The 23,493-nt window shown below is 38.3% G+C and overlaps 1 protein-coding gene across 3 annotated transcripts in view; it reads left to right on the top strand.

Moving 5' to 3' along the window:
- Nucleotides 1–23,493, top strand: part of LOC110019517 (K(+) efflux antiporter 5) — a 64,098-nt gene that overhangs the window by 39,761 nt on the left and 844 nt on the right. For 2 of the 3 annotated variants that reach the window (XM_020717202.1, XM_020717203.1), the window contains exons 14-19: nucleotides 461–514; nucleotides 11,234–11,329; nucleotides 11,886–12,074; nucleotides 12,211–12,288; nucleotides 12,792–12,836; nucleotides 12,925–13,003. In XM_020717202.1, the coding sequence (XP_020572861.1) occupies nucleotides 461–514; nucleotides 11,234–11,329; nucleotides 11,886–12,074; nucleotides 12,211–12,288; nucleotides 12,792–12,836; nucleotides 12,925–13,003 (541 nt within the window). Of the gene's footprint in view, nucleotides 1–460; nucleotides 515–11,233; nucleotides 11,330–11,885; nucleotides 12,075–12,210; nucleotides 12,289–12,791; nucleotides 12,837–12,924; nucleotides 13,004–23,493 lie in introns of those variants that run through there. The other variant, XR_002293458.1, reaches the window with a different exon arrangement.

Genomic DNA, 23,493 nt, shown 5'->3' with positions numbered 1-23,493 from the left:
TACCAAATAACCCTTATCGTTAAAATTTCATCTTATGGCTAATTCCAGTAAAGCTAACTTGAAAGGTTTTAAAGAGTTATATTTAGACGGTATTGCCCATTAGCGAGGTTCCGAGGGAAAGAAGCTGCTGAAATTTTTATTGCAGCAGTATCAAGCTGATTATTATTGCCAGTCATTCGCACTGTTTAGGTGGAGCTATTGTATATTGTAACTTGTGTTAAATGATATTTACCGTTATCAAACAGTTTTATGTGCTCATAATGTAGTGTCTGGGGCTTTCTGCCAAATTTAGCTATCCATGCCAAGAACGCTTATTGATGACCTATTCTTTCCAGAATGTTCTTGTTTAATACTGTAACCGTCATATTTGTAATCTTAATAGACAATTAAATGTCTTTCTTTGTAATTATGTCTTTTGTGTATGTATCTGTTATCATTAATTTTTTGCCAAAACTTGCAGACCAATGAGATCTATCAACTGGCCTCTGTGGCCTTTTGCTTGCTATCAGCCTGGGTAAGTTTTTGTCCCTGTATTAATTTTTATTAACTTACTTTCTAACAAAGATAAATGATGCTCACACTATCAGTTACTTATGCAGAATATTTTGCGTTAATTTTCTCTTTCTAACAAAACTTTCATGCTGTTATTTCTGAACAGTCTACCATAAAAATATAAATTTTGATTTTTTTAAACATCTGCCTTTTTTTAAGCTTCACATTAAAAAGGAAAAAAAAAAGAAAAAAACAGAATTAAAAACACAGAGCAATAATATTGGCAAAATAAAATATGATCGTCATTTCACTTTTTGTTGTTGATATTTGTTTAATGGAATCTATTACTATGCTAATATTGTCTTATTTTGTGGTTGGTGAACTAGAAGCAACTCTAAGTTTAATTTTAACGTAAATGTCGTTCTTTCTTTTATTAATGTGGCATCATTTCATCACCTAGAATATGCATTTTTTTCATAAGCAACGGGTGTAATTGTTGCTATAGGGTTCCCTATTATGTTGATTCTTCCACGAAAACCTATCTTCTTTGCTGAAGTCACACAATTTTTTAGAACTTTTAACTTGTGACAGATTACTGGGTTGTCGTGGATTGTGAGTGCACGGAGGTGTCTAACCTTGTAAATTCTAGTCTTGCCAAATAACCCAAATTTGGTGTTCCAGGACAACCCTAAATCAATATGAAATATGCACTAGGGGATGTAGCAACTTATTCACTATCCCGACTTGGGTGCTTCTGAGGATAACTCGAGTGCAACTACTAACATAGATTAATGATGGGTTAGTAAAATTGTAGGTTTTGGGAATTGAGCGGGATGATTTCATTGATATGAAAAGCGGGGTATAAATACATGTTACATAAATTATAAAATAGGAATGACATAACACTCATATCACTAGGAATCAATTCCTTTCTTAAAAACCACCCGGAGATAAAAAGGAAAGACTTAAAGTAGGATATACATAAAATAAGAAATAACTAGAAATGAAATAAATCAATACTAATAACTTCTAACACCCCCCTCAAGTTGAAGCATAGTTATTAATCGTGTTCAACTTGGATTTGAATTATTAAATATTGGTTGAGGATGATTCTCTGTGAGAATATCTACTAGTTGGCCAATGCAGTGGACAAATGGAACTCAAATCTCCTTGGAGTTGAGTTTTTCCTTGATAAAGTGACGGTCAATCTCCACATGCTTGGTATGATTATGCTGGATTGGATTATGAGTAACACCGATGACGACTTTATTGTCACTAAACAGCTACAAAGGAACGGTGACCGACATATGTAACTCGCAAAACATGATGTGTAATCAGAGGAATTCACACTCCTATAAGGACAGAATGAAACTCGACTTCAACACTTTTCCGGGGAACTACAAATTATTTTTTACTTTTCCATGTGACAAGGTTTCCCCACACGATGGAGCAATAACTCTAGCTATATTGTCGATCATGGATGAACCCGACCTAATCAACATCCGTATAAACTTCAACAGAGCAAGAGATGTGACGAGAGAACAAAAAACATGAGCTCGATGTGCCTTTCAAGCAGTGGAGGATTCGATGGACAACGATGAGATGGTGTTGGTAGGGGTCATGCATGAACTGACTTACAATAGCAATGACGTGACAAATATACGGGCGCATATGGGCGAGGTAAATGAGTTTACCTACTGGGCATTGGTCATGTGTTTTGTTCACGAAAACAATATTGTGAGCTTCTACCAATTTCTCATTGGGGTCCATTGAGACAGCTGTCGATTTGCAAAGAAATAGATTAGTCTCAGTCAGTAAATCTATTATATAGATGTGCTGGGAAAGGTTAATGCCCCAAGAGGACCAAGCTACTTCCATCACTAGTAAATACCGGAGAGAACCCAAGACTTTCATCTGAAAAGATGCGACCAGTGTGCCTTTAAGAGATTCTAATGTCGGTTGATCATTATCTGTGAGCGCGATATCGTCGATATAGATGATGATGATGATAATACAATCACCAAATGAATGGCGAAAAAATAATATATGATTAGATTGTGCCTGAAAGAAACCATGACCCACTACAACTTGCATAAATTTGCCGAACTAGACCCGTGTGGATTGTTTTAGGCCATATATAGACTTTCGAAATCAAGACACTTGTCCACGAGAAGAAGTATAATTAAAGCCTGGTGAGAGAGACAACACCTCAGCGAGATTGTCATTAAGGAAAATATTCTTGACATTCAGCTGAAATAAGGACCAATCTAGATTCACGATTAGGAATAACAGAACCCGAATGGTATTTGGCTTAGCTAACGGAGCAAATGTCTCTTCATAACAACCCCATAGGTTTGTGAATATCCTTTGGTGACCAACATTGCCTTGTTGCGTTCAAAAGATCAATCAGAGTTAAATTTGATGTTGAAACTCCACCTAAAACCCACCGCTTTCTTTCCCGGGGGAAGATCAACTATGTCTCAAGTTCAAGAGTGATCCTCATAAATTGAGAGAGCATCATTTCAGGCATGGCCGGAGTAGACTCCAAGATCTTTAATGGGGCAGTGGGCTCGACAGTAGGGGCATTTGGATGAGTCTCAATAGAGGATTTTGTACGATGAGTACAAACACAGAGAGAGGATGGAGGTGATGTTGGTCTGGTTGATGGCGAATCTAGTGGGTCCTAGGGTTACCTGGACACAGTGGTCGTAGTAGGTAGAATGTCCAATAGAGTCGTAAAGGGAACAGTTTCCAAAAATTCATTCTCCCTCTCACTTGAGGCTGTGCTAGGGAAGAAGGGAACATCTTTAAAAAAAGACACATCATCACTGAAATAGATTTTATTAGTCGTAGGACGAAGACACATATAGCTTTTTTGAGTGGCAGGATAGTTGAGAAGACACAATTGAGCGGGGATCAAGTTTACTATAAGTGGAGAAGTGTTTCGAGCGAAGGTCGTGCATCCAAATATTTTGGGATTTAATGTGGAGAACTGATTGGTACGAAAACAAAACATCAAGACGGATAGAGGGGTGTGAAGGTTGTGGTTGTTTGTGAGAACTTTGTTGATGAGGTAGGTGGCGGTGAGGACGGCGTCAGAATGCTTAGCAGCATTAGTTTGAAACATAATGGGATGAGCAACATAGAGAAAATTTCCATTTTTTTGCTTGGTTATCTCATTTTTTTTGTGGGGTATCCATACAGGAGCTATGATGGAGGGTGCTCTTACTAACCAATAATTATCTCAATATAGAGTTACAATACTCATGGTCATGGTTGGTCCAAAGGACTTGAATAGGGATTTTAAATTGAAGGAGTGGAAATTTTTGAAAGTGACCGCGACTTTAGATTTGTCTTTTAATATATTGACTCAAGTCATCCGAGTGTGATTATCAATTAGAGTAAGGAACTCACGTTTCTTTGTATAGCTTAGAGTTTGAGAGAGTTTTCATAAGTCACTATGAATAAGTCGAAAATGAGAGGGAGTGTAAGGGTGAGGTAAATTTGGTACACATTGATGCTTAGCTAATATACAAATTTCAAAATTTAAAGAAGATTTTTAATCAATAAACATCAAATGGAACAATTGCTTTACATAGTGAAAACTGTGACGACTCAAACGACAATGTAAAAGCATAATTGGACTTGTAGTAGATTCTTGGAAAAAGTAGAGTCTGGCTACCAACTTATCAGTTCTAATCACCCTTCCTGAACAATGATTCTAAAAAAACACAAAATTAGGAGAAAATGATCAATGCAATCAAGGTCTTACTGATCGATAAGAGTTTACACTCTAGCGAAGGAACATGTAATGCAGATTCTAGTGTCAGTCGACTGTTAATACAACCGATCATTTACTCGAATCAAGGTCTTACTGATCGATAAGAGTTTACACTCAAGCGAAGGAACGTGTAATGCAGATTCTAGTGTCAGCCGACTGTTAATACAACCGATCATTTACTCGCAATGGAATTACAGGAGCCGTCTACAATCTTAATGGAATCTAGCCCAGAGCATGGAGAGTTTCCCAAAAAAAAGTGGGAACACCATGTGGTTCATTGCACTTCAATCAATAATTCACGAGCTGTAAGAGGGAAAGCTAGCGAGTGCCATGGAGATGTTACCTTGGCTAACATGAGAGCTCTACAGACCGGAGGAGAACTAACAAGATCCAACAGTTTAATCAAGTGTTCCATTTGATTCTTAATAGTGTCTGGTGAGTCGGAAATGGTCCTAGTATGGGTCGGCTGAATTGTAGTGGATTCTGAGGTCATTGTGAGACCTTTCGCAGCAGAATATTTTGTTGAAGAATTATTCGCCTGTTTCTCTTGAAGCTTCCAACACTTAACGCGGATATGATAAGGTTTGTGGCAAAAGTCACTTGTGGAACATTGGCTCGTGAGGGTGTGGTAAAGTGTGGAGTATTATTGGAGACCAGACTCGGTTGAAGTACTTGAGTTGTCGAGCATGATAAGACTCGGGTTTTCTTCGCAACGAATCTCAGTAAAAGATATCGGGTTGATGGAAAAGGCCCATGACCCAGTATATGGCCGCAGACTTCATCAAGTTCCTTATTCAAGCTCGCCAGAAATTGGAACATGTGATCCTTTTCCAAAACTTTTTTGGAGAAGGAAGGACCTGCAGGAGAGTCCCAAGTGTAGTTATAGTAGAAGTCACATTCTATTCATAAAGCGACTAAGTTGTTGTAGTACTAGATCACCGTCTTCGATCTCTGTTTAGACTTTTGGTTCTTACTAGAAAATTCATGGAGTTGTTCAAAATTACCTCCGTCCAAGTAGGTATCGCGAATAGCAGTCTAGCGGACAATTGCTGACGAAAGAAACTGGTAAGAATGAACAATAGAGGTCTCTAAGGAATTAATCAGCTATGACATAACCATGGAGTTTTTCACTTTCCACACAACATATACTGGGTCAGTCTTCGGAGGTTCACGTATCATACCCATGAGGTTGTCGAATTTATCCTGACCTTTGACGAACAATGAAACAACTTAAGACCAACAACAACAAAACAAAGCCTTAATCCCACTATGTGGGGTCAACTACATGAATCTTTTTTCTCCATTGTGTCCTACTTAGTGTCATATTTTCATTTTCATTTAACGAAACAACTTGAGACCATTAAAGGAAATTGGAGACATTGAGTTTATGAGTGGTAATAAGAATATTCATGTGGTTTTCAGGTACTCCAGTTTGTGTATAGATTGAGGTAGATGTCGATTCTCCATTGGATTCAAGAAACGCGTCTGACGGAAGCTTGATAAGAATATTCATGTGGTTTTCAGGTACTCCAGTTCGTGTATAGATTGAGGTAGATGTCGATTCTCCACTGGATTCAAGAAACGCGTCTGACGGAAGCTTGATAGCGGAGGAATCAGTCATGGCTCCAATGGAGCCAAAGGAGAGGTTCAAATGAGGAGACATGGCTACCAACAAAAATGTCTGCAGGGAAGGATTTCCAACCGGTAGTTGGGAGATCCGATTAGATAGAATGAAGATTCGGCTGCAGGAAAGGAGTCCGAAGGCTCTTGTGAGGAGGTCTGACAGTGGCTCGGAAAGGCCTACAGGAAAGAAAATCGGTTATAAGAATGGGGTCCGGCTTACGGAAGGTTCGAAGAGGAGTCCAACTGCAGGAAGGGGCTTTGGTTGCTGGAGAAGGCAAGGAATGGAGGCTATAGGGAAACAAAAGAATATTCCGACAGCTAGAGAAGAATCTCAGGGGCTAGGGTTAGATCCCTTGTTTTAATACCATATAGGTTTTGGGAATTGAGCACAAATGATTTCATTAATATGAGAAGGAGGGGGGGGGGGGGGGTAATAAACACATGTTACACGAATTATAAAATAGGAATGACACCACACTGATATCACTAGGGATCAATTCTTTTCCTGATAACCACCTAGAGATAAAAGAAAAGATATAAAGTTGGAAATACATAAAATAGGAAAAATCAGAAAGGAAATATATCAATACTAATAACTTCTAACAAAAATAATAAATTATGAATAAGCTTTAGTAGTTTTTTAATAATCATTTAATAATTTTGTATTTGTTGTATACCATAAATATGGAAATATATAATAAATAATTAAGGTTTGTAATAATATGTTATAATTATGATGGGGGTACTCATTGATATTAATTGTTATGAAGTCCCAATATGCTGTTAATCATGGTAGGATTATTTAAGGATCAGTAAGTCCTTACCTTTATTATTGGCAGTGTATCCATTGAAAAGCCAATGAGCTGAGCATTTTATTTGGCCTAGACTAATCTAAACGAATAGAGAATATAATTGTTCAAACCCATATTGTTTACTAGTTTAGCTCGTTTTTTGAAGTCATCTTGAACTAGCTCAGTATGTTAGCATGTGCAAACATTCTTAAATGAAGGTTTGTGTGACAGGTAAACTAGTTCAATTGCCCTTCTGGTCTCTCTATTTCCAGTAGTTGTATGGTTGCATACCACTATCAAGGTATATGCATCTATGGTTGCATAATAATTTCTTGACTGGTAATAAAACTTTATCTGTCTTACAAATTTTTACACTCTAAAATGGTGAGCCAGTGCATTCCAATGGTGCGTTAGCCTTATTTTTATCATTGACTGGGCATACCATGGTTCTCATTTAGCTATCATTGAATTCAATGCATGCTATTGTATTGATCTTGGTTGAGACTAGGACCTAGAGAAAGGCCAATGGAAAGTGTAGAATTCTCTCTCTCTCTCTCTCTTCTTATTTTTGGCCGTACCCTTTTTTTTTTGGAGGAAGCCAGTTCAGATTTAATATTTTGAGGAACAATTCAAAGGGTTGTAATTTTTCAAGTGTCTAAATGTGTAGGGATGTTGTTAATATTTAGGGATTGATGAGAAATTTAAAAAATGTGACGGACAGGGCCAAAAATTATCCTGAAACTTGCGCCTATCAAATTAGCGAGATTTGAATACAGACAAATGATCTTTCTATGATGGATGTGATAAAGCATCGGTGACAAAATTGTAGATTAAGTTGGAAATTGAAAGAAAAAAGAAAATGATGCTAAACAGTGAATCCTCAAGTTGTATGTTGAATCTTCAAGTCATCTAAATTACTTAAAATTTGTGTTCTAATTTTTTAAAGGATATAACTTTAAGAAAACAAAAATCTGGGCCACGTGTAATTTTTATTCAACGCTTCTAAGTAACTACCTGAAGGCTTGTTGCATATTAATCTGCATGAAATTAGTCAATAATATGAAAGGTAGATAATTCCTAATAAATATAAAATGCTGATACTTGAAGACTATTAAGCTTGATCATAGGTGATTAAATGATGAACTGGATCTTGGGAGGAGGAATGTTCTCTTTGCAATAGTAAGAGGTGGAATCTCACCGGAAGTTTGAAGTAGTTGTAATGCATAATTGTTGCCAATAGAAGCATTGGCAACAAAACTGCGATATGGTTTGATCTACAAGGACTTTTGTTCTCTTTGCAATAGTAAGAGGTGGAATCTCACCTGAAGTTTGAAGTAGTTGTAATGCATAATTGTTTCCAATAGAAGCATTGGCAACAAAACGGCGATATGGTTTGATCTACAAGGACTCCACCTATAGAACAACTATAATACTACAAGCTTGAAGGTGCATTGACTTAAGGTTTGTTTGGGGCAGCTGTAGCTTAATAATAAGCTGCAGCCGAGCAGCCGGCTACGCAGAAGCTGCTGCGGATGAGCTGATTGTCTGTTTGTTTTTGCAATTTGAAAACAACTGTGCTGCATTTGTTTCTAGACGAATGATCATTCTGCCCCTGTATAGTAACGTTTTTTCCAGCAAAATTTTTCATACCATACATTTTATACTTTAAAAGTAAAAATTCAATGCATAACATTACAAAATAAAAATAGACACCTTTCTTAACAATGAGTAACATGATTACTAAAATTAAAAAAAAATTTATTAAAATAACAATTAATAATATGATAATATTATTTTAAAATATCGTCATCTCAACACATCCACCAACACATCCTCTAACACAAACACAACCACGCACCAACCACAATCTCCTCAACACCACCACCTCCACACATCCACCAACACATCCTCTAACACAAATGCAACCACACACCAACCACCACCTCCACAACACTATCACCTCTACATATTCACCTACACATCCTCTAACACAAAAACAACCACACACCAACCACCACAATACCATCACATCCGCAACACTACCACCTTCACACATTTACCAACTCATTCTCTAACACAAACACAACCACACACCAACCAACACCTCTGCAATACTGTCACTTTCACACATCCACCAACACATCTTCTAACATAAACACAACCACACATCAACCACCACTTCGACAACATCATCATCTCTACACATCCGCCAACACATCCTTTATCAAAAACACATCCACCACAACACCATCACCTATACACATCCGCCAACACATCTTCTAGCACAAATATAACAACACACCAACCATCACCTCCGCAACACCACCACCTCCATACATCCACAAGCACATCCTCTAACACAAACACAACCACATAAATTACTCCCTCCACAACACCACCACCAACTTATAATCTAATATAAACATAACCACACACAACATCACCACCTCCACACACAAACCAACGTACATCACCACCAAACATCAAAGGTAAAGTAAAGGCCCATTACATATTTTTCATTTTTAGGATACCACATACAAGGCACTCGAAACATTGCTAACAACAAATTTTATTTTTCATTTTTAGGATACCACATACAGGGCACTCAAAACATTGCTAACAACAAATCTAACAACAAATTAAGCACCCACTTGCAGCCATTTCTCAAACTCTCACTCAAACATCAAAGGTAAAGATAAAGTTCCATTCCATATTTTTTATTTTAAGGATACTACATACAGGGCACCAGAAACATTATTAACAACAAATCAAGCTCCCTCTTTCAGTCATTTCTCAAACCCTAACACAAACATCAAAAGTAAAGATAAAGCCTCATTCCATATTTTTTTTATTTTAAAGATACCACATACATGTTGCTACCACATGTTGTTGTTAGCAAATTCACCACCATTTATCATCCATTTCTCAAATTTTGACTCAAATATCAAAATTCTTGATAACATCCCAATCTGTATTCATAAAATACAAAGCAAACAAAATATTGCTATTCCAAAATTCAACATCAACTTGTATGTATTTCTCAAATTCTCACTCAAATATGAAATTCATACTGGGTAGAGCAAAACAAAAATCATCTTTTGGGGTGATAGGTATGTAATTATACCAATCAAACCAAAACCAACATAACAAATCTACAAACCGAACAGACCAAAATACAACTGAAATCGCAAAGCATAAAGCTTCAAAATCATAAAACAAATCCATTATGGATGCAACATGAAGCATCAAAATCATCAATCGAGCATATCAAATCGAAAATCACTAAACTGGGCAAACAAAGAAATCAGGATGTGGAAACCAACAACCAAACCAAAAAGCATTGTGCAACAACATTTGCATAATCATAAAGCCACCGAATAGATAAGACAAAGATTATTGGAACAAAGTGGAGAGGTAGAAGAGGGACTACCACACAGAGCCCATGATGCACACAACCACCAAACCGAGGTGAAGAAGATAATGGACAGGGAAAGTGAGAATAGAAAGCTTACAACAATAACCACCAACCGAAGTAAAGGAACGGACGCACAGAGCATAGAGTGCACAGAACCACCAAATCGAGCCGCAGAAGAGAAAGGGGAGGTAAAAGTATGTAAGGGTCACCAAAACAACTACTCGCAACCAACAAGAGGCATCCGAAAACAACGCCTAGCCACTGGAGTCACGGATTCAAAGGAGAGTGGTTCCTAGGGCAGAAGAGATGCGAGAGAGGGAGCCATGGGGCCGAGAGGGGCAATGGGATGATACTTAATGCAAAGAAACGTGGGCCGCGGGGTTGAATCTGCGGCCGCATTTTAACGCAGATTATTTGGAGAAGCTACAGCACTGCAGTAACCAAAAACCTCAGTCGGCTTTTTAAAAATGCACCGCACTAAATAAGCTGACCCAAACGGACCCTTAGTAACATGTTGCATCAGTAGGAGAGCCAATAACGTACAAAAAATCAAATTTAATGTGTCCAATTTAGTGCATGGTACTGTTGGAAGTTGTTTAAATTCAATCAGGCATGCACAATCTTGGTATCTAACAACTCAAAAAGAATAAATAATATTATTATTAACTTGCTCTCAATTTGATATCAAGTTAATATGAGGTGGAGTTTTCTAAATCTCAGATTTTTGCATGACATTGGATTTACCGATTGATGATTGAAATGATGTATTATCTCCGAAGATGATAAATTTTCACTCTTAGTATAGTGTTTTTTAGAAGGAGCGTTGCAGATATTCAGAGAAATTTATAATGGCTCTAATCTTTATTTTCTATTTTTCTTCTTTTCTTTTCCATTACGATAAACGCATTTTTTCTTTTTTAAATTCAAGAAATATATGTACTTTTTTATTCTTGTTTGTACAATAACTTCTTAAGAAAAACTTACAGAAAATATTTTTTATGACAATTGTCATTTGGAATAATTCCATGATGTGCTGCTTATAAATTTCCTGATATTATAGAGACATTGTGCTTTGATTTGCTTGTATTATTATTTTTTATTAAGTTCCCTGATATATGCCACTACTTTCAGGGCAGTGATAGGCTTGGTATTAGCCTTGAGTTGGGTTCATTTGTTGCTGGAGTCATGATCTCCACGACTGGTTTTGCACAGCATACCTTAGAGCAGGTATTCCTGTAGCTTTTGATTTTACTCTTTGATAATTGATTATATTCATCAAACTGGTAATATGACTACATTATGTGGTTTTCTTTTAACCACGGCACTATTAGAACATCTATTCACTAGATTTCAGAAGAGGGGACGTAACATACTCATTGAAGGGATCTTTTATATTTTTACGAAACAGTAAAACATTTTTTTTTTGTTGGTGTGAAATGTTTCAATCTGCGCCTTTGGTTTATATCATTTGTTTGCTTAGTTTGTGTATTACTTCAAATAGGTGGTTATGCCTGTGTGCATGTGGGTGTATGTGTACTTACCTGTCTACTCTATGAGAACTGCTGGGACATAAATGCTGTGTTTATCTTCCTAATGTTAGCTAAAGCACAATTATCACTCTTTTATCAGTAACATTTAGCTTGTGATGTTTTTGAAGATTAGCTTTATTATGTTCTGTTGGTGAATGATTGGTTATTTCATTCTTTCTGCTTGATGTGGCGAAGTTTCTCTGTTATATGTATTTTTAGTTTTGGCTTATTATCATTGTTGTTGTGTATTTAAGGTCGAACCAATTCGCAACCTATTTGCAGCTCTCTTCCTTGCTAGCATTGGAATGCTTATACATGTTCAGTTCTTGTGGAACCATGTCGACATACTATTTGCATCTGTCATCTTGGTTGTGATAGTCAAGACCATTGTCGTAACAGGAGTTATCAGAGCCTTTGGCTATAATTTCAGGACATCATTTGCTGTAAGCATCATTGGTTTTGCTTTGCTATGGTGAAGCATCATTGGTTTTGCTTTGCTATGGTGAAGCATATCACCCCTAAACATGGTAACATTCTTGATTGTTCCATCCTTATTTGACTCTTTTTTCCCAATTACAGGTGGGTCTTTCATTGGCACAAATTGGAGAATTTGCATTCATCCTGCTAAGCCGCGCCTCAAATTTTCATCTTGTTGAGGTAACTTGTCCGATTTTCTCTATGAATGGTTAAAGCTTGTGTCTAGGATGCTAAATATGTTTCTAATCATGATTATCAGGACCTTTTCCCTTGCTATGTTGGGAAAGAATTTACTGAAAACTTAGGGTCTTTTTTGATGTTGGGATTGAGTGAAAGAAAATGAAAGAAGGGTAGATAAAGCTCATATCTAGAGCAGCAAATGCATAAGCAACCAACGAATTATTTGGATTTAATCTCATTTTTTTTAATCATTAGTAAAAAGGTCAAAAGTAAATGTAGTTTAGAATCGATAATTTTTTATCACCTACTCTTTTTTTATGTCCCTAGAAAAGAAGAGCCTTTGTTCTTATGATTAGATATGTGTGTATGTTTGTCAGAAACATGTTTTCTATGTTGCAATGCGTGCCTTAGTATTGTTAAGCGAATAGCATTATTGTTTCTAGAAGCTACCTCCTTCAATTGGCCACTCCATGAATTATTTGTTTGTATTTGTATGTATGCAGGGAAAAATGTATCTCTTACTTTTGGGAATAACCGCTTTTAGCTTGGTAGGCCTCTTTTTTCTTCCCTGTTCAATATTAAGATGGATCTGAGTGTCGCTACTATACATGCTCTTGCCTTTGCCTATTGCTACAGATAACAACTCCTCTGATGTTCAAAATCATACCTGCTGTTCTTCACCTTGGCAAATTAATGCGTTGGTTTCCTGCAGAAAGTAAGTAGAGTAAATTTTGTTTGCTTTAGTTTGATCCTTTTTCATGATGACTGATGTGCTTGTTTTTTTATATATTTCATTTACTCGGGGTTGTTTGGGATATCTTTTCATTTTCATTTTGTCTTTTATTTAATTTTTCTTGTTAATATGAATTAATAATATAGTTGATATATTGAATATATTTTATTTATGCTTTTGTTTAATATCATATCAGTTGATTACTTGATTGTTTTTGTCTTAGATATTGAAATATCATATCAGTTGATTACTTGATTGTTTTTGTCCCAGGTATATGGCTTTTTTTCAATAAATATCACATAAGTTAATTTATTTTTTTGTCTTAGATATTGAATTTTTTTTTTCCATTAAATATCACTTAAATTGTCTTGTGGTTCGGATGAGACCGGTGGCGCCATGGTTGGAGGTGTTGGTGGCCGAAGTGGAGATGCTATCAAGCACTACATGGGCCAGCAGCAGCATGGGAATGGTTGGCTTGGAGTTAATATTTTGAAAATAATATACACTTAAAATTTATTTGTGTTTTTGTAAATGTAAACAGCTTGTTTTGTCTTTACAAATTATAAAAAAAAAAGCATGTGCAAAATACTGACCGAATATACTTTGTCCTGATTAGAAAAATAGATTCAGAAGTGTTGCCAAATAGTTTCTTAGCTTCATTCTTTCAAAAATTTCCATCATTTCTAGTTCTTTTAAAGCTCTTTGTTATTAGTAGCACTTGTTATTCCACTGTTATAGTAACTGCAACACTTCCTATCTCCCTTTTTTTTATGGAGCAAAGACAATTATGCTTGATTTTTTGGTTGGCTGACTTAAGTGGCCACTAAACTTTATCTTGTGCACGCTCAAATGTGAAGTTGTTGTGGAAGATATTCCTGGTGTTGTGATGTTAACTGTGAAGTTTGATTCTCTTCTATATTTTTATTCCAAAGTTAAGATAAAATGTCTTAAATTTTTCTGTAAGATTTTGGAAGAGAATTTGATGCTGGTCTTATTCATATCAAAGTCTAAAATGGCTACAAAACTCGAGCAAGGGTGTTCTTTCTTAAACTGCTTCATACCTATCTTCTTAAGACCATCTATAAGAAGTAGATGAAATCATGGTTGCAAGGCTTGTGGTTAGTGGTAATAGTCGCAGAGTAGCAAAATACAAAAAGGCTTGAGATAACATAATATAATATTATTTATATATATTATTTTATTTATTTTTTTTGAAAGCCCAAAAGGGCTAATATAGTAAATAGAAAGAAAGATACGGATACAATGTGTGGGAGGGCTCAAGCATGACACCCTGCCTACTCAAAAACCACAAATGATTCTAAAACTAGAAAAAATAAAAAAATACATTAGATACTTAAATAAGAAGTCTAACAGTGTCGAAATACATAGTGTCAAGTGGCTAGAGAGCAACCAAATTTGGTCTTGCCTCTGCCTCTAGTTCTAGGAAAGGAGCAAGCTAATAAGCTGGTAAGATGATCTTCATTGCCAGTAATAACCAATGTATATATATATATATATATATATATATATATATATATGACGGATGGAGGATATAGAAAATGGAGAGATAGAAAGGGGATTTAGAAGAGATATTTAGTGAGATAAATCAAAAAAAATATTTGGGTGTACAATATTTTCATCATATAATTTGCGTGTCTATTAGTGGAATATTCTCTTATTGTGTGGTCATGGGTTTAGATGAATTTTATAGAACAATGCAAATCGTATTGTTATTTATCATTTCAGAGTATTTTATTTATTTTCGTGTTCTTTAATACATTTGGATGCAATTTTTCATTGGTTTTGAGGTTTTATGGGCAAAGTAGAAACAAAGGTGTCAGATGATAGGGGAGTTAGAATCAATGTGGAATGAGGCTGTCAAGCCTTGGCTACTTGTCATAGTAGGAGAGCAATCAACAATTGGCATGGACAATTAGAGATAGGCACCAATGTGGTGTTGTTGGGACGGACTGGCAAGATCTTGGGGGCAACATGAGTTGAAAATAGTGAAGGCAACAAGGTGCAAGGTTTTGCAGTGACTTTTCTATCAGAAGGTGGAGTTTTCCTAGTTATTGGTAGTGGGCCATAGTGGGGCTCTTGGCATAAGATCAAGGACGAGATATTAAGTTCTATATTGGTTCAAAGACTGATGTTTGCTGTTGGTCACATCTGGTGATCAATAAGTACATTGATAAAATTAGAAGTTAGTGAGGCTGTTAGTGATATGAGAATTGACTTGCAAAGGTGGAGTTTGTGGTTAATTGGAGGTCTGATAACAGTTGGAGTTATAGCCAAAGCAATGGAGAGAGCTTGATAGTGAGCTTAGCTGAGGATGCTAACGACAGGTCCGATTAACTGAAATTTGATAGTTGGAGTTTGGAACTTGAAGTTTAAAATTTAAGATGACAAGTTTACAATGAAGGATTGTGATATTATGAAGCCTTAGTCTACCCAACCAATAACATATGCTTATTGGAGGCATGTGCTCCCTTTGGTCTGCCAACACCCTCGTGGAAAGCCTCTCTTGCCTCCCTCATTTTTTATTTGCTATATTTTTATGGAGTAAGTGACTCAGGGCTAAGGTGCCAACAGGCCAAATCGGCTGGCAATAAAATCCTGCAAGGCAGACCGGTACAACAGGACCGGGAGCTGGACCAAGCAGGATTCATACGGGGCGGGCCAGCCCCCTCTATTACCTTCCTTACACAATGTCCTCTATATGGGAAATTTTTAATCACTGCTTCTGGATTTGGACTGCCGCCCACTCGTTTCCTTTTGTGTGGGAGATTCCTTTCCATTCCTTCTCCATGTAAGTTATTTTCTGGTTTTAGGATTCAGTTTTTGCTTGGTGTTGTGTTCAAATTTCTCATTTGGAGTCTTTTCTCCCTTGCTAGGGTTGTATCTGATGACGGATGGTGCTTCAGTTGTATCTCGCTCCGAAGTGGTGTTTTATCCTCCCTTATCTTCTTCCCCAACCTGTTCCCTGAATCCCCATAGGTCGTCGACTACCTCCTCTCCATCTCTAGCCTCCTAGCCACCCATACTACAATTGTCCCTACTGTTCAGGTCACTTCCTAGTCTGTTGAACCCCTTCCCCAACCTTCCTATTTGTTGTGCACCACTCCAAACCCTTCTCCACATTAGGCCACCTCATTATAGTCATTAGTCGAGCTGTCCTAGCCTCCTTCCCCCGCAACCACCCTTCACGTTTAGCACACCTTTTGGCCACCACACTTCATCCTAACCGACCTCTCAATTGTCAGCCCTTCCCCCATACCCTTACCACGTTGTTCGACACCAATACCACTCGCAGATTGTCTTATCTGGACCTAGTCAAAAAATGATTGTTATTGTCTTTCCCTTTCCATCTGCATGTGTTGTAATCCTCATTCAGTGCTAATAAAAGTTTGTTTTTTGATTTCTCATAATTTATGAACTAGTTCTGGTATCAAAGTTAGCTCAATACTAGTCTCATCCTAGGGTTTCCTAACACCCGCTCCTACCCAAATCACATCCACTAAAATTTTTCTTTCCATTTCATAGCTATGCCACCACGAAAGGATATGTCGGACTCTACCTCAAAAGAGATTCAACAGGAAATTTGTTGCCTGCAGCAGAGGCTAGTAGAGCTGGATGATGATACCCAGGGAGAGATTACCTTCGACCATGATCTGGAGAGTCGAAGCGGAGAGGGACGAGGATCTAAATCCGCTCCACGGGGAAGATCACTGTGACGAGGAATATCGACCATGTTGTTTCGGTATCCAATATCAGAGGAGGCTAAGCGAATGCACCACTTATGGAGGCCAACAAAATTTTGGCATCAAGATGAACCTCCCAGAATTGGAGACATGGACCTCGATGAGTTTTTTGACTGGATGCAATCAATTGAATGTATTTTTTAGCATAAGGATGCGCCAAAGGACAAACAAATCAAGCTAGTTGGGAGAAGATGAAGAAGACAATGCAGAAGAAATACCTCTCACCTCAATATTGCCAGGATATTTTTTTGAAACTCCACAACTTACAACAGCGGGTTTTTTCAGCTGAAAAGTTCACGGCCTAGTTTGACTACTTGCAGCTGGAGTATGAGCTGACAGTGCCAGAGGAGCATATGGTAGCTTGATACCTCAGAGGCCTAAAGCCTGCTATTAGTAACATGATGCAGTTACGACCATACTGGATGTTGGGGGATGATCAGACATTGACCTTGAAGGTGGAGAAGCGACGGATGCAAAGTAGGCAACAATCGTCTTTCAAACCACCACCTTCAGCTAAGCAGTCATCTGTAGCTTTTGCAGTTGATAAGGGCCTTGGGAGGAAATAACAAAGCCGGACAAGGAACTAATCAGGCAGAGTGAGAAGAAGCCAGAGAGGTGTGGCTCCTCCAATATAGTGTCAGTCAGGAATTGTTTCAAGTGTCACCTCTACAGTCACATAGCTTCCAACTTCCCTATGAGCCAAGTCATCACTCAAAGAGTAGGGCACCTTCGAGGAGTTTGACGAGTCAGGGATAGTTTTAAAGAAGTGCTTCAACTCCACGGAGACGAGGGAGAAGCATTAGTCATTCGACGAGTTTTGCAGTCCGAGCTAGAGCGGGACCGATCCTGGTTAAGCCATAGTATTTTTCACAGCAAGTGCATTGTTAGGGGCAAGGTTTGGAACTTAATCATATCCATAGTGAGAGCTACGAGAACGTGGTGTCCATGCTTATGGTGAAGAAGTTGGGATCAGACACGCAGAAGCATCCTCAATCATATTCTCTTACCTAGCTGGAAAAAGGAAATGAGATACATATACATCAGCAGTACCTAGTTGGCTTTTCCATTGAGGATCAGCTACTAGAACAAGTATCATGCGATGTGGTTCCTATAGATGTCTGCTGCATTATGTTGGATAGGCCTTGATAGTTTGACCACAAGACTCAACGCTTTGGTTTCAAGAACACTTATTCCTTCAAAAATATGTGAAACTTATTGTCTTGTTACTAGTTAAGGATACAAAAGGCGGGAGCAATACAATGGCGACATTAGTTCCTCAGACCACTTTCCTGCAATCAATTAGAGAGGCCCCCGTAGCACTAGCATTAGTTCTCCTGAAGGGAACAAAGGAGCAAAGTGCGGTAACAGCACTACTGCAACCACTACTACAGGATGTTATGACTGTCGGTCTATCATAGGAGCTACTGCCATTGAGAGACGTCCAACACACCATAGTCCCTATACCATGATTGGTATTGCCACACCGACCTGTCTACAGATTGAGACCTGCGGAGTACGAGAAGCTAGAACGACAGGTGTGGGATCTCATTACAAGGGGAGTAGCCAGAGAAAGCACCTGCTCGTGTATTGTTCCTGCCTTAATGGTGTCAAAGGACGGGTTGTGGCGGATGTGCTTCAACAGTCGGGCCATGAACAAGATCACCATCAATTACCATTTTCTCATATCCCGCTTGGATTATCTTCTAGACCAGTTACACGGAGTCACTATCTTCTTCAAGATCAACTTGCACAGTTGGTATGGAGTCACTATCTTCTTCAAGATCAACTTGCACAGTCGGTATCACTAAATACGGATGAGGCCAGGAGACGAGTGGAAGCCTGCCTTCAAGACACTGGATGAGCTTTACGAATGGGTCGTTGTGTCTTTCGGCCTATCAAACCCACACAACACTTCATGAGATTGATGAACCAGGTATTTCAGGCTCACATTAGGAAATTTGTCGTGGTTTACTTTGACTGCATTCTAGTATACAACTGATCGGAGGAGAATGACTTGCATCACCTGAAGGCAGTATTCAAGATAGTGCAAGCCTGGCAACTATATGCCCGTCCGAAGAAATGTCATTTCATGACAAGCCATGATGCTTTCTGGGTTACATCGTATCTAGTGCAGACATTCAGATGGATCCCGCAAAGATAAAGGCTATTATCAGCTGGACCGCACCGCAATCGTTCACCAAGCTGAGGTAATTTTTGGGGCTAGCATTATTCTACAGGAAATTCATCAGGAACTTCAACACTATCACCTCCCCTTTGACCGAACTTTTGAAAAGGGTGTTGCTTGGACAACAACAGCTCAGGGCAATTTTGACACTAAAGTAAAAGGTGTCCAAGGCACCCGTGCTAGAATTACCAAACTTCAAGCAACTTTTCGAGGCAGAATGTGATGCTTTCGGCATAGAGAGAAGAGTAGTATTGAGCCAGAGAGGACACTCCATCACTTTCTTCAGTGAAAAGCGGAATGAGTCTAGGAGGAAATACTCAACTTACGACAAAAAATTTTACGTCATTTTGAGAGCCCTAGAGCATTGAAGTCATTACCTATTGACGAGCGAGTTCAAATTGTTTACGGGTTAAGAGGTCTTAAAATTCTTCAATAGGTCAGAGCAAGTTGAAGGGCCAACAAACCACCTGGGTGGAATTTCTAGCCTCATTCTAGTTCATGCTTAAGCACAAGGTGGGAAGTCAGAAACGCGTAGTAGATGCACCAAATCGTCGACATCTTTTAAACTCATCCATGTAGGCTCAAGCTGTGGGTTTTGAGGTCGTAAGGGATCAGTACGATGCAGATGAGGACTTTGAGGACATTTGGGAGTAATGTCAGGAAAAGTCGACGAGACAATATTACCAAACAGTTGGATATTTGTTCCACCAAAGTCGGTTGTGCATTCCCAAGTGTTCACTGAGAGAGGTCATTATCCAGGAGAACCATAGTGTAGGATTAGCAAACCACTTTGACAGAGAAAAACTTTGGCCCTCGTAAGAGAGCATTTTCTTTGGGCTCCGGCTGACAAGAGATTTTGAGCGACATGTCAAGCAATGCAGGACTTGCCATCTAGCTAAAACGAGAGGCCAGAACTTAGGATTGTACACCTAACTTCAAATTCCAAAGGCACCGTGGATGGACGTCAACATGGATTTCGTAGTGGGACTTCCAAGGACCCAACCGAACAAGGACTCTGTTATGATTGTGGTAGATATATTCTCCAAAATGGTTCATTTCGTACCCTATCACCGGACACTAGATGCGTCTCATATCGTCGATGTGTTGTACTTCAGGGGCATTGTAAGGTTACACGAAATCTCAGGACCATCACCTCCGACGTGAAATTCCTGAGCCATTTCTGGAGGACACTATGGGGAAAGCTAAGCGTTAAGCTTCAATTCAGTTCAACAGTTCATCCACAAATAAATAGATAGACAGAAGTAGTAAACAGGAGCCTCAACAAACTAGACATGGATTTGGATTGCTGCCCGCTCCTTTCTATTTGTGTGAGAGATTTCCTTTCTATTCATTTCTTTTTTCTTCTTTATGTAAGAGTGTATAAATTGTTTTGTGTGAGAGATTTCCTTTCTATTCATTTCTTTTTTTTTCTTTATGTAAAAGTGTATAAATTGTTTTTTTTTTTGTTGTAGGGTTCAATTTTTTGCTTGTTGCTCTGTTTCAATATCTCATTTGGAGTTTTTTCTCCTTTGCTAGGGTTGTATCCGACAACGGATGGTGCTTCAGTTGTATTCCGCTCTGTGTTGGTGTTTTGTCCTCCCTTATCTTTCTCCCCAGCCTGTTCCCTACATCCCCATAGGTCCTTGACCACCTCCTCTCCATCCTCAAACTCCAGGCCGCCCATCTACTGCAGCAGTCCCTGCTGTCCAGGTCACTTCCTAGCTAGCCAAATCCCTTTCCCAGCATTCCTACCTAATGTCCACCACTCCAGACTCTTCCCCACATCAGGCTGCCCCACTACAGCTATTAGTGGGACTTTCCACGCCCTCTAGATTGCTTACCAGCCCCCGTCAACCCTTCGCCTGCAGCCGCCCTTAATGTCCACCACTCCAGACTCTTCCCCACATCAGGATGCCCCATTACAGCTATTAGTGGGACTGTTCACGCCCTCTAGATTGCTTACCAGCCCCCGTCAATCCTTCGCCTGCAGCCGCCCTCCCAGCCCTAGCTGGGGATTGGTTGTTGTCTCTCCCTTTCCCATTTGTGTCATGTTAAAACCTTCATTCAGTGTTAACAAAAGTTGCTTTTTCGTTTCTGATAATTTCTGATCTAGTTCTAGTATCTGTAAGGTGCATATTTTCAAAACCATGGTTAGTTTTTTTAAAATTTTGATGGCCTCAATTTTGCTGATGACTAGTTCTGTGAAAGATCAAAGAGCTCTAGAAGTAGTCGGGAGGGCTTAATATTAAGATCAAGTGGCCGCTGTTCTGATTATGAGTCTATAATGGAAGGTTTAGAAGATTGGTGCCGGGCTTTAGAGAGTAGGAAGGGATTTCTTAGCTAATGTTTGGAGACAGCTACTGAAGGAGTTGTTTCACAAGAACTATGGCGATGAGAATGGTTGCCGAGGTCCGGAAAGATACGTAACTGATGACAAAAGAGTGGCAACTATATTTGTTTTGTTTCTAAATGCTTGATATAATGGAGATTTAGGGAAAATATGGTGTAATGTTATAAGGTTGGGAAAATCAAAGCAGTTACACGCTAGAAATTATTTCACGCGGTTCTCGCAAACTGGACTCGACGGTTCACTGGTCGAACTGGCGGTTTGAGGTGATTTGAAACAATTTGATGCTAAAGTGGCTTTATTAGATGCTGTGATCGAACTACTAACCGGTTGAACCGGTCAGTTCGATTTTCAAAATATTGCAACTTTTAGAGTTGAGCAGCTTCCTTCCTGTGGGAACCACGGGTTGAAGTGTTAAGATAAGTTAGTAATAATATACCGCTTAATTTGCAGCCTACTGGAACCACGAGAATGACTGTGATGGAACCCTGCACTCCGTAATCTCGCACCATCACGCGTTCTTTAGTTACACATTAGGAACGCTCGATAGGTATGTTGTGAGCAAAGCTTTTTAAATGTCAAAACCAAGCCTTTTCAATATAGAAAAATTTAAACGATGCGTAAATAAAAATTCAAACCATGCTCAATAAAAATAACTAATATTTTTAATAATAGTAAATAATTATTTATTTTTGAGCTAAACACGGGTTTTGATTCAAACAAACGAGTATGAATCAAGCCGAAGACAAATAGGTTACTCACAAGCCATTTCGAACGCGAGCAAAACATGAACAAATCTTGAGCTTTCTCAAGTTCAGTTCGTTTACACCCCTGAGTGTATCTAGTGTTTCAATGCCATAATAAGTTACACCTTAAACTTCCCTAAGGTTTTTTTATAATGGTTAGGGAGATCATTTAATGCTCATAAGGGTGGAATGACTTATCCTCCCATCTTCGACATGTAGCTTTTCCTAACATTGCTTCATCCCGGTGTCCTAGAGTATACCAAGTTATTGTGATCATGGAGGGTCATTTTTATAATGGTTATTGGTTGCTACAAGGACTATGATGGAAAAATTGGGTTTTTCCAAATGGAGTAGATTGCCGGTACTACTTACAAAATCATAGCCTTGTTGGAAGCTCCTGAAATTCCGTTAATCGCATTGAGCTCTCGATCAAATTACTATTTGACAGTCTTGACAAATTTCTCTTGGATTGCCTTTAAACAGGTTCTACTAGATTTGCCTATTTTCCTCTCAGCTTTTATGTTACCAATTTTTCTTGTTATTTTAGAACATGATAAAATCTAAAAATACAAGGGTGCTCCAATAAAATCTAGATCAATTATTTGGCATTAGTTCTCACGTGCAAGAAAAGTTTTGTAAAGCTGTTTGGATTGTTGCAAAGAGCTATGTCTAATGCCTAATGGCGCTATGTACACCATCTACAACTATGATGACCTTTCAAGGAGTTATCATTATGTTGGTTAGTGCTTGATGGCTCTCACCTCCCAGACAATGGGTGTCATCATTAAAATGGAACATTTACATTTGTACCACACAATTCTTATGCATTTACATATTTTACACCTAAACTTGGTTGTAAGTGTTAGACATGTATATACATAGAAATTGTGTGATATGTATGTAAATCTTCCCATTAAAATTCATATTTGTAGGGTGCTATCATCTCCATCAAACATCAAAAAGTGGCCTCTTCGAAAGTAAATGCTTCAAGATGCTCTCCTCTTGAATGATTGGAACAATTATTGAAATATTATTGTTAGACTGATTATCACCACCTCCATTTTCTCTTAACAAACAATTATAGCCAATATTTTAATCAGGTAGCCTTAAAAAGCTGTGGCCCTTTTCTCTTTGATGATGGGAATAATTACGCGGCAAGCTCATGTTCTTGTCTTTTATGATTACCACTATTAAGTATGTAGCATGTCCCTTTGAGTTGAATACTCAAGCTTACAATGTGTAATTGAAACTTCCATAATATAAGAAGAGAGGGAAGGCCCAAATGTTGAAAGCAGGATTGAATATTGACATTTTTGCTACAATTTGATTTGTATTTTTCTTATGTGATATGTTTGCTTTTTTGTTTTCATTCTGATTTCAACAATGATGGTAAATGCGTAACTTGAAATTAAACATTATCCTGTGAAAATTCT

Source organism: Phalaenopsis equestris, unplaced genomic scaffold, assembly GCF_001263595.1.
Source record: "Phalaenopsis equestris unplaced genomic scaffold, ASM126359v1 Scaffold000060, whole genome shotgun sequence".
NCBI lineage: Eukaryota > Viridiplantae > Streptophyta > Magnoliopsida > Asparagales > Orchidaceae > Phalaenopsis > Phalaenopsis equestris.
This window is presented reverse-complemented; position numbering and strand designations above follow the sequence as displayed.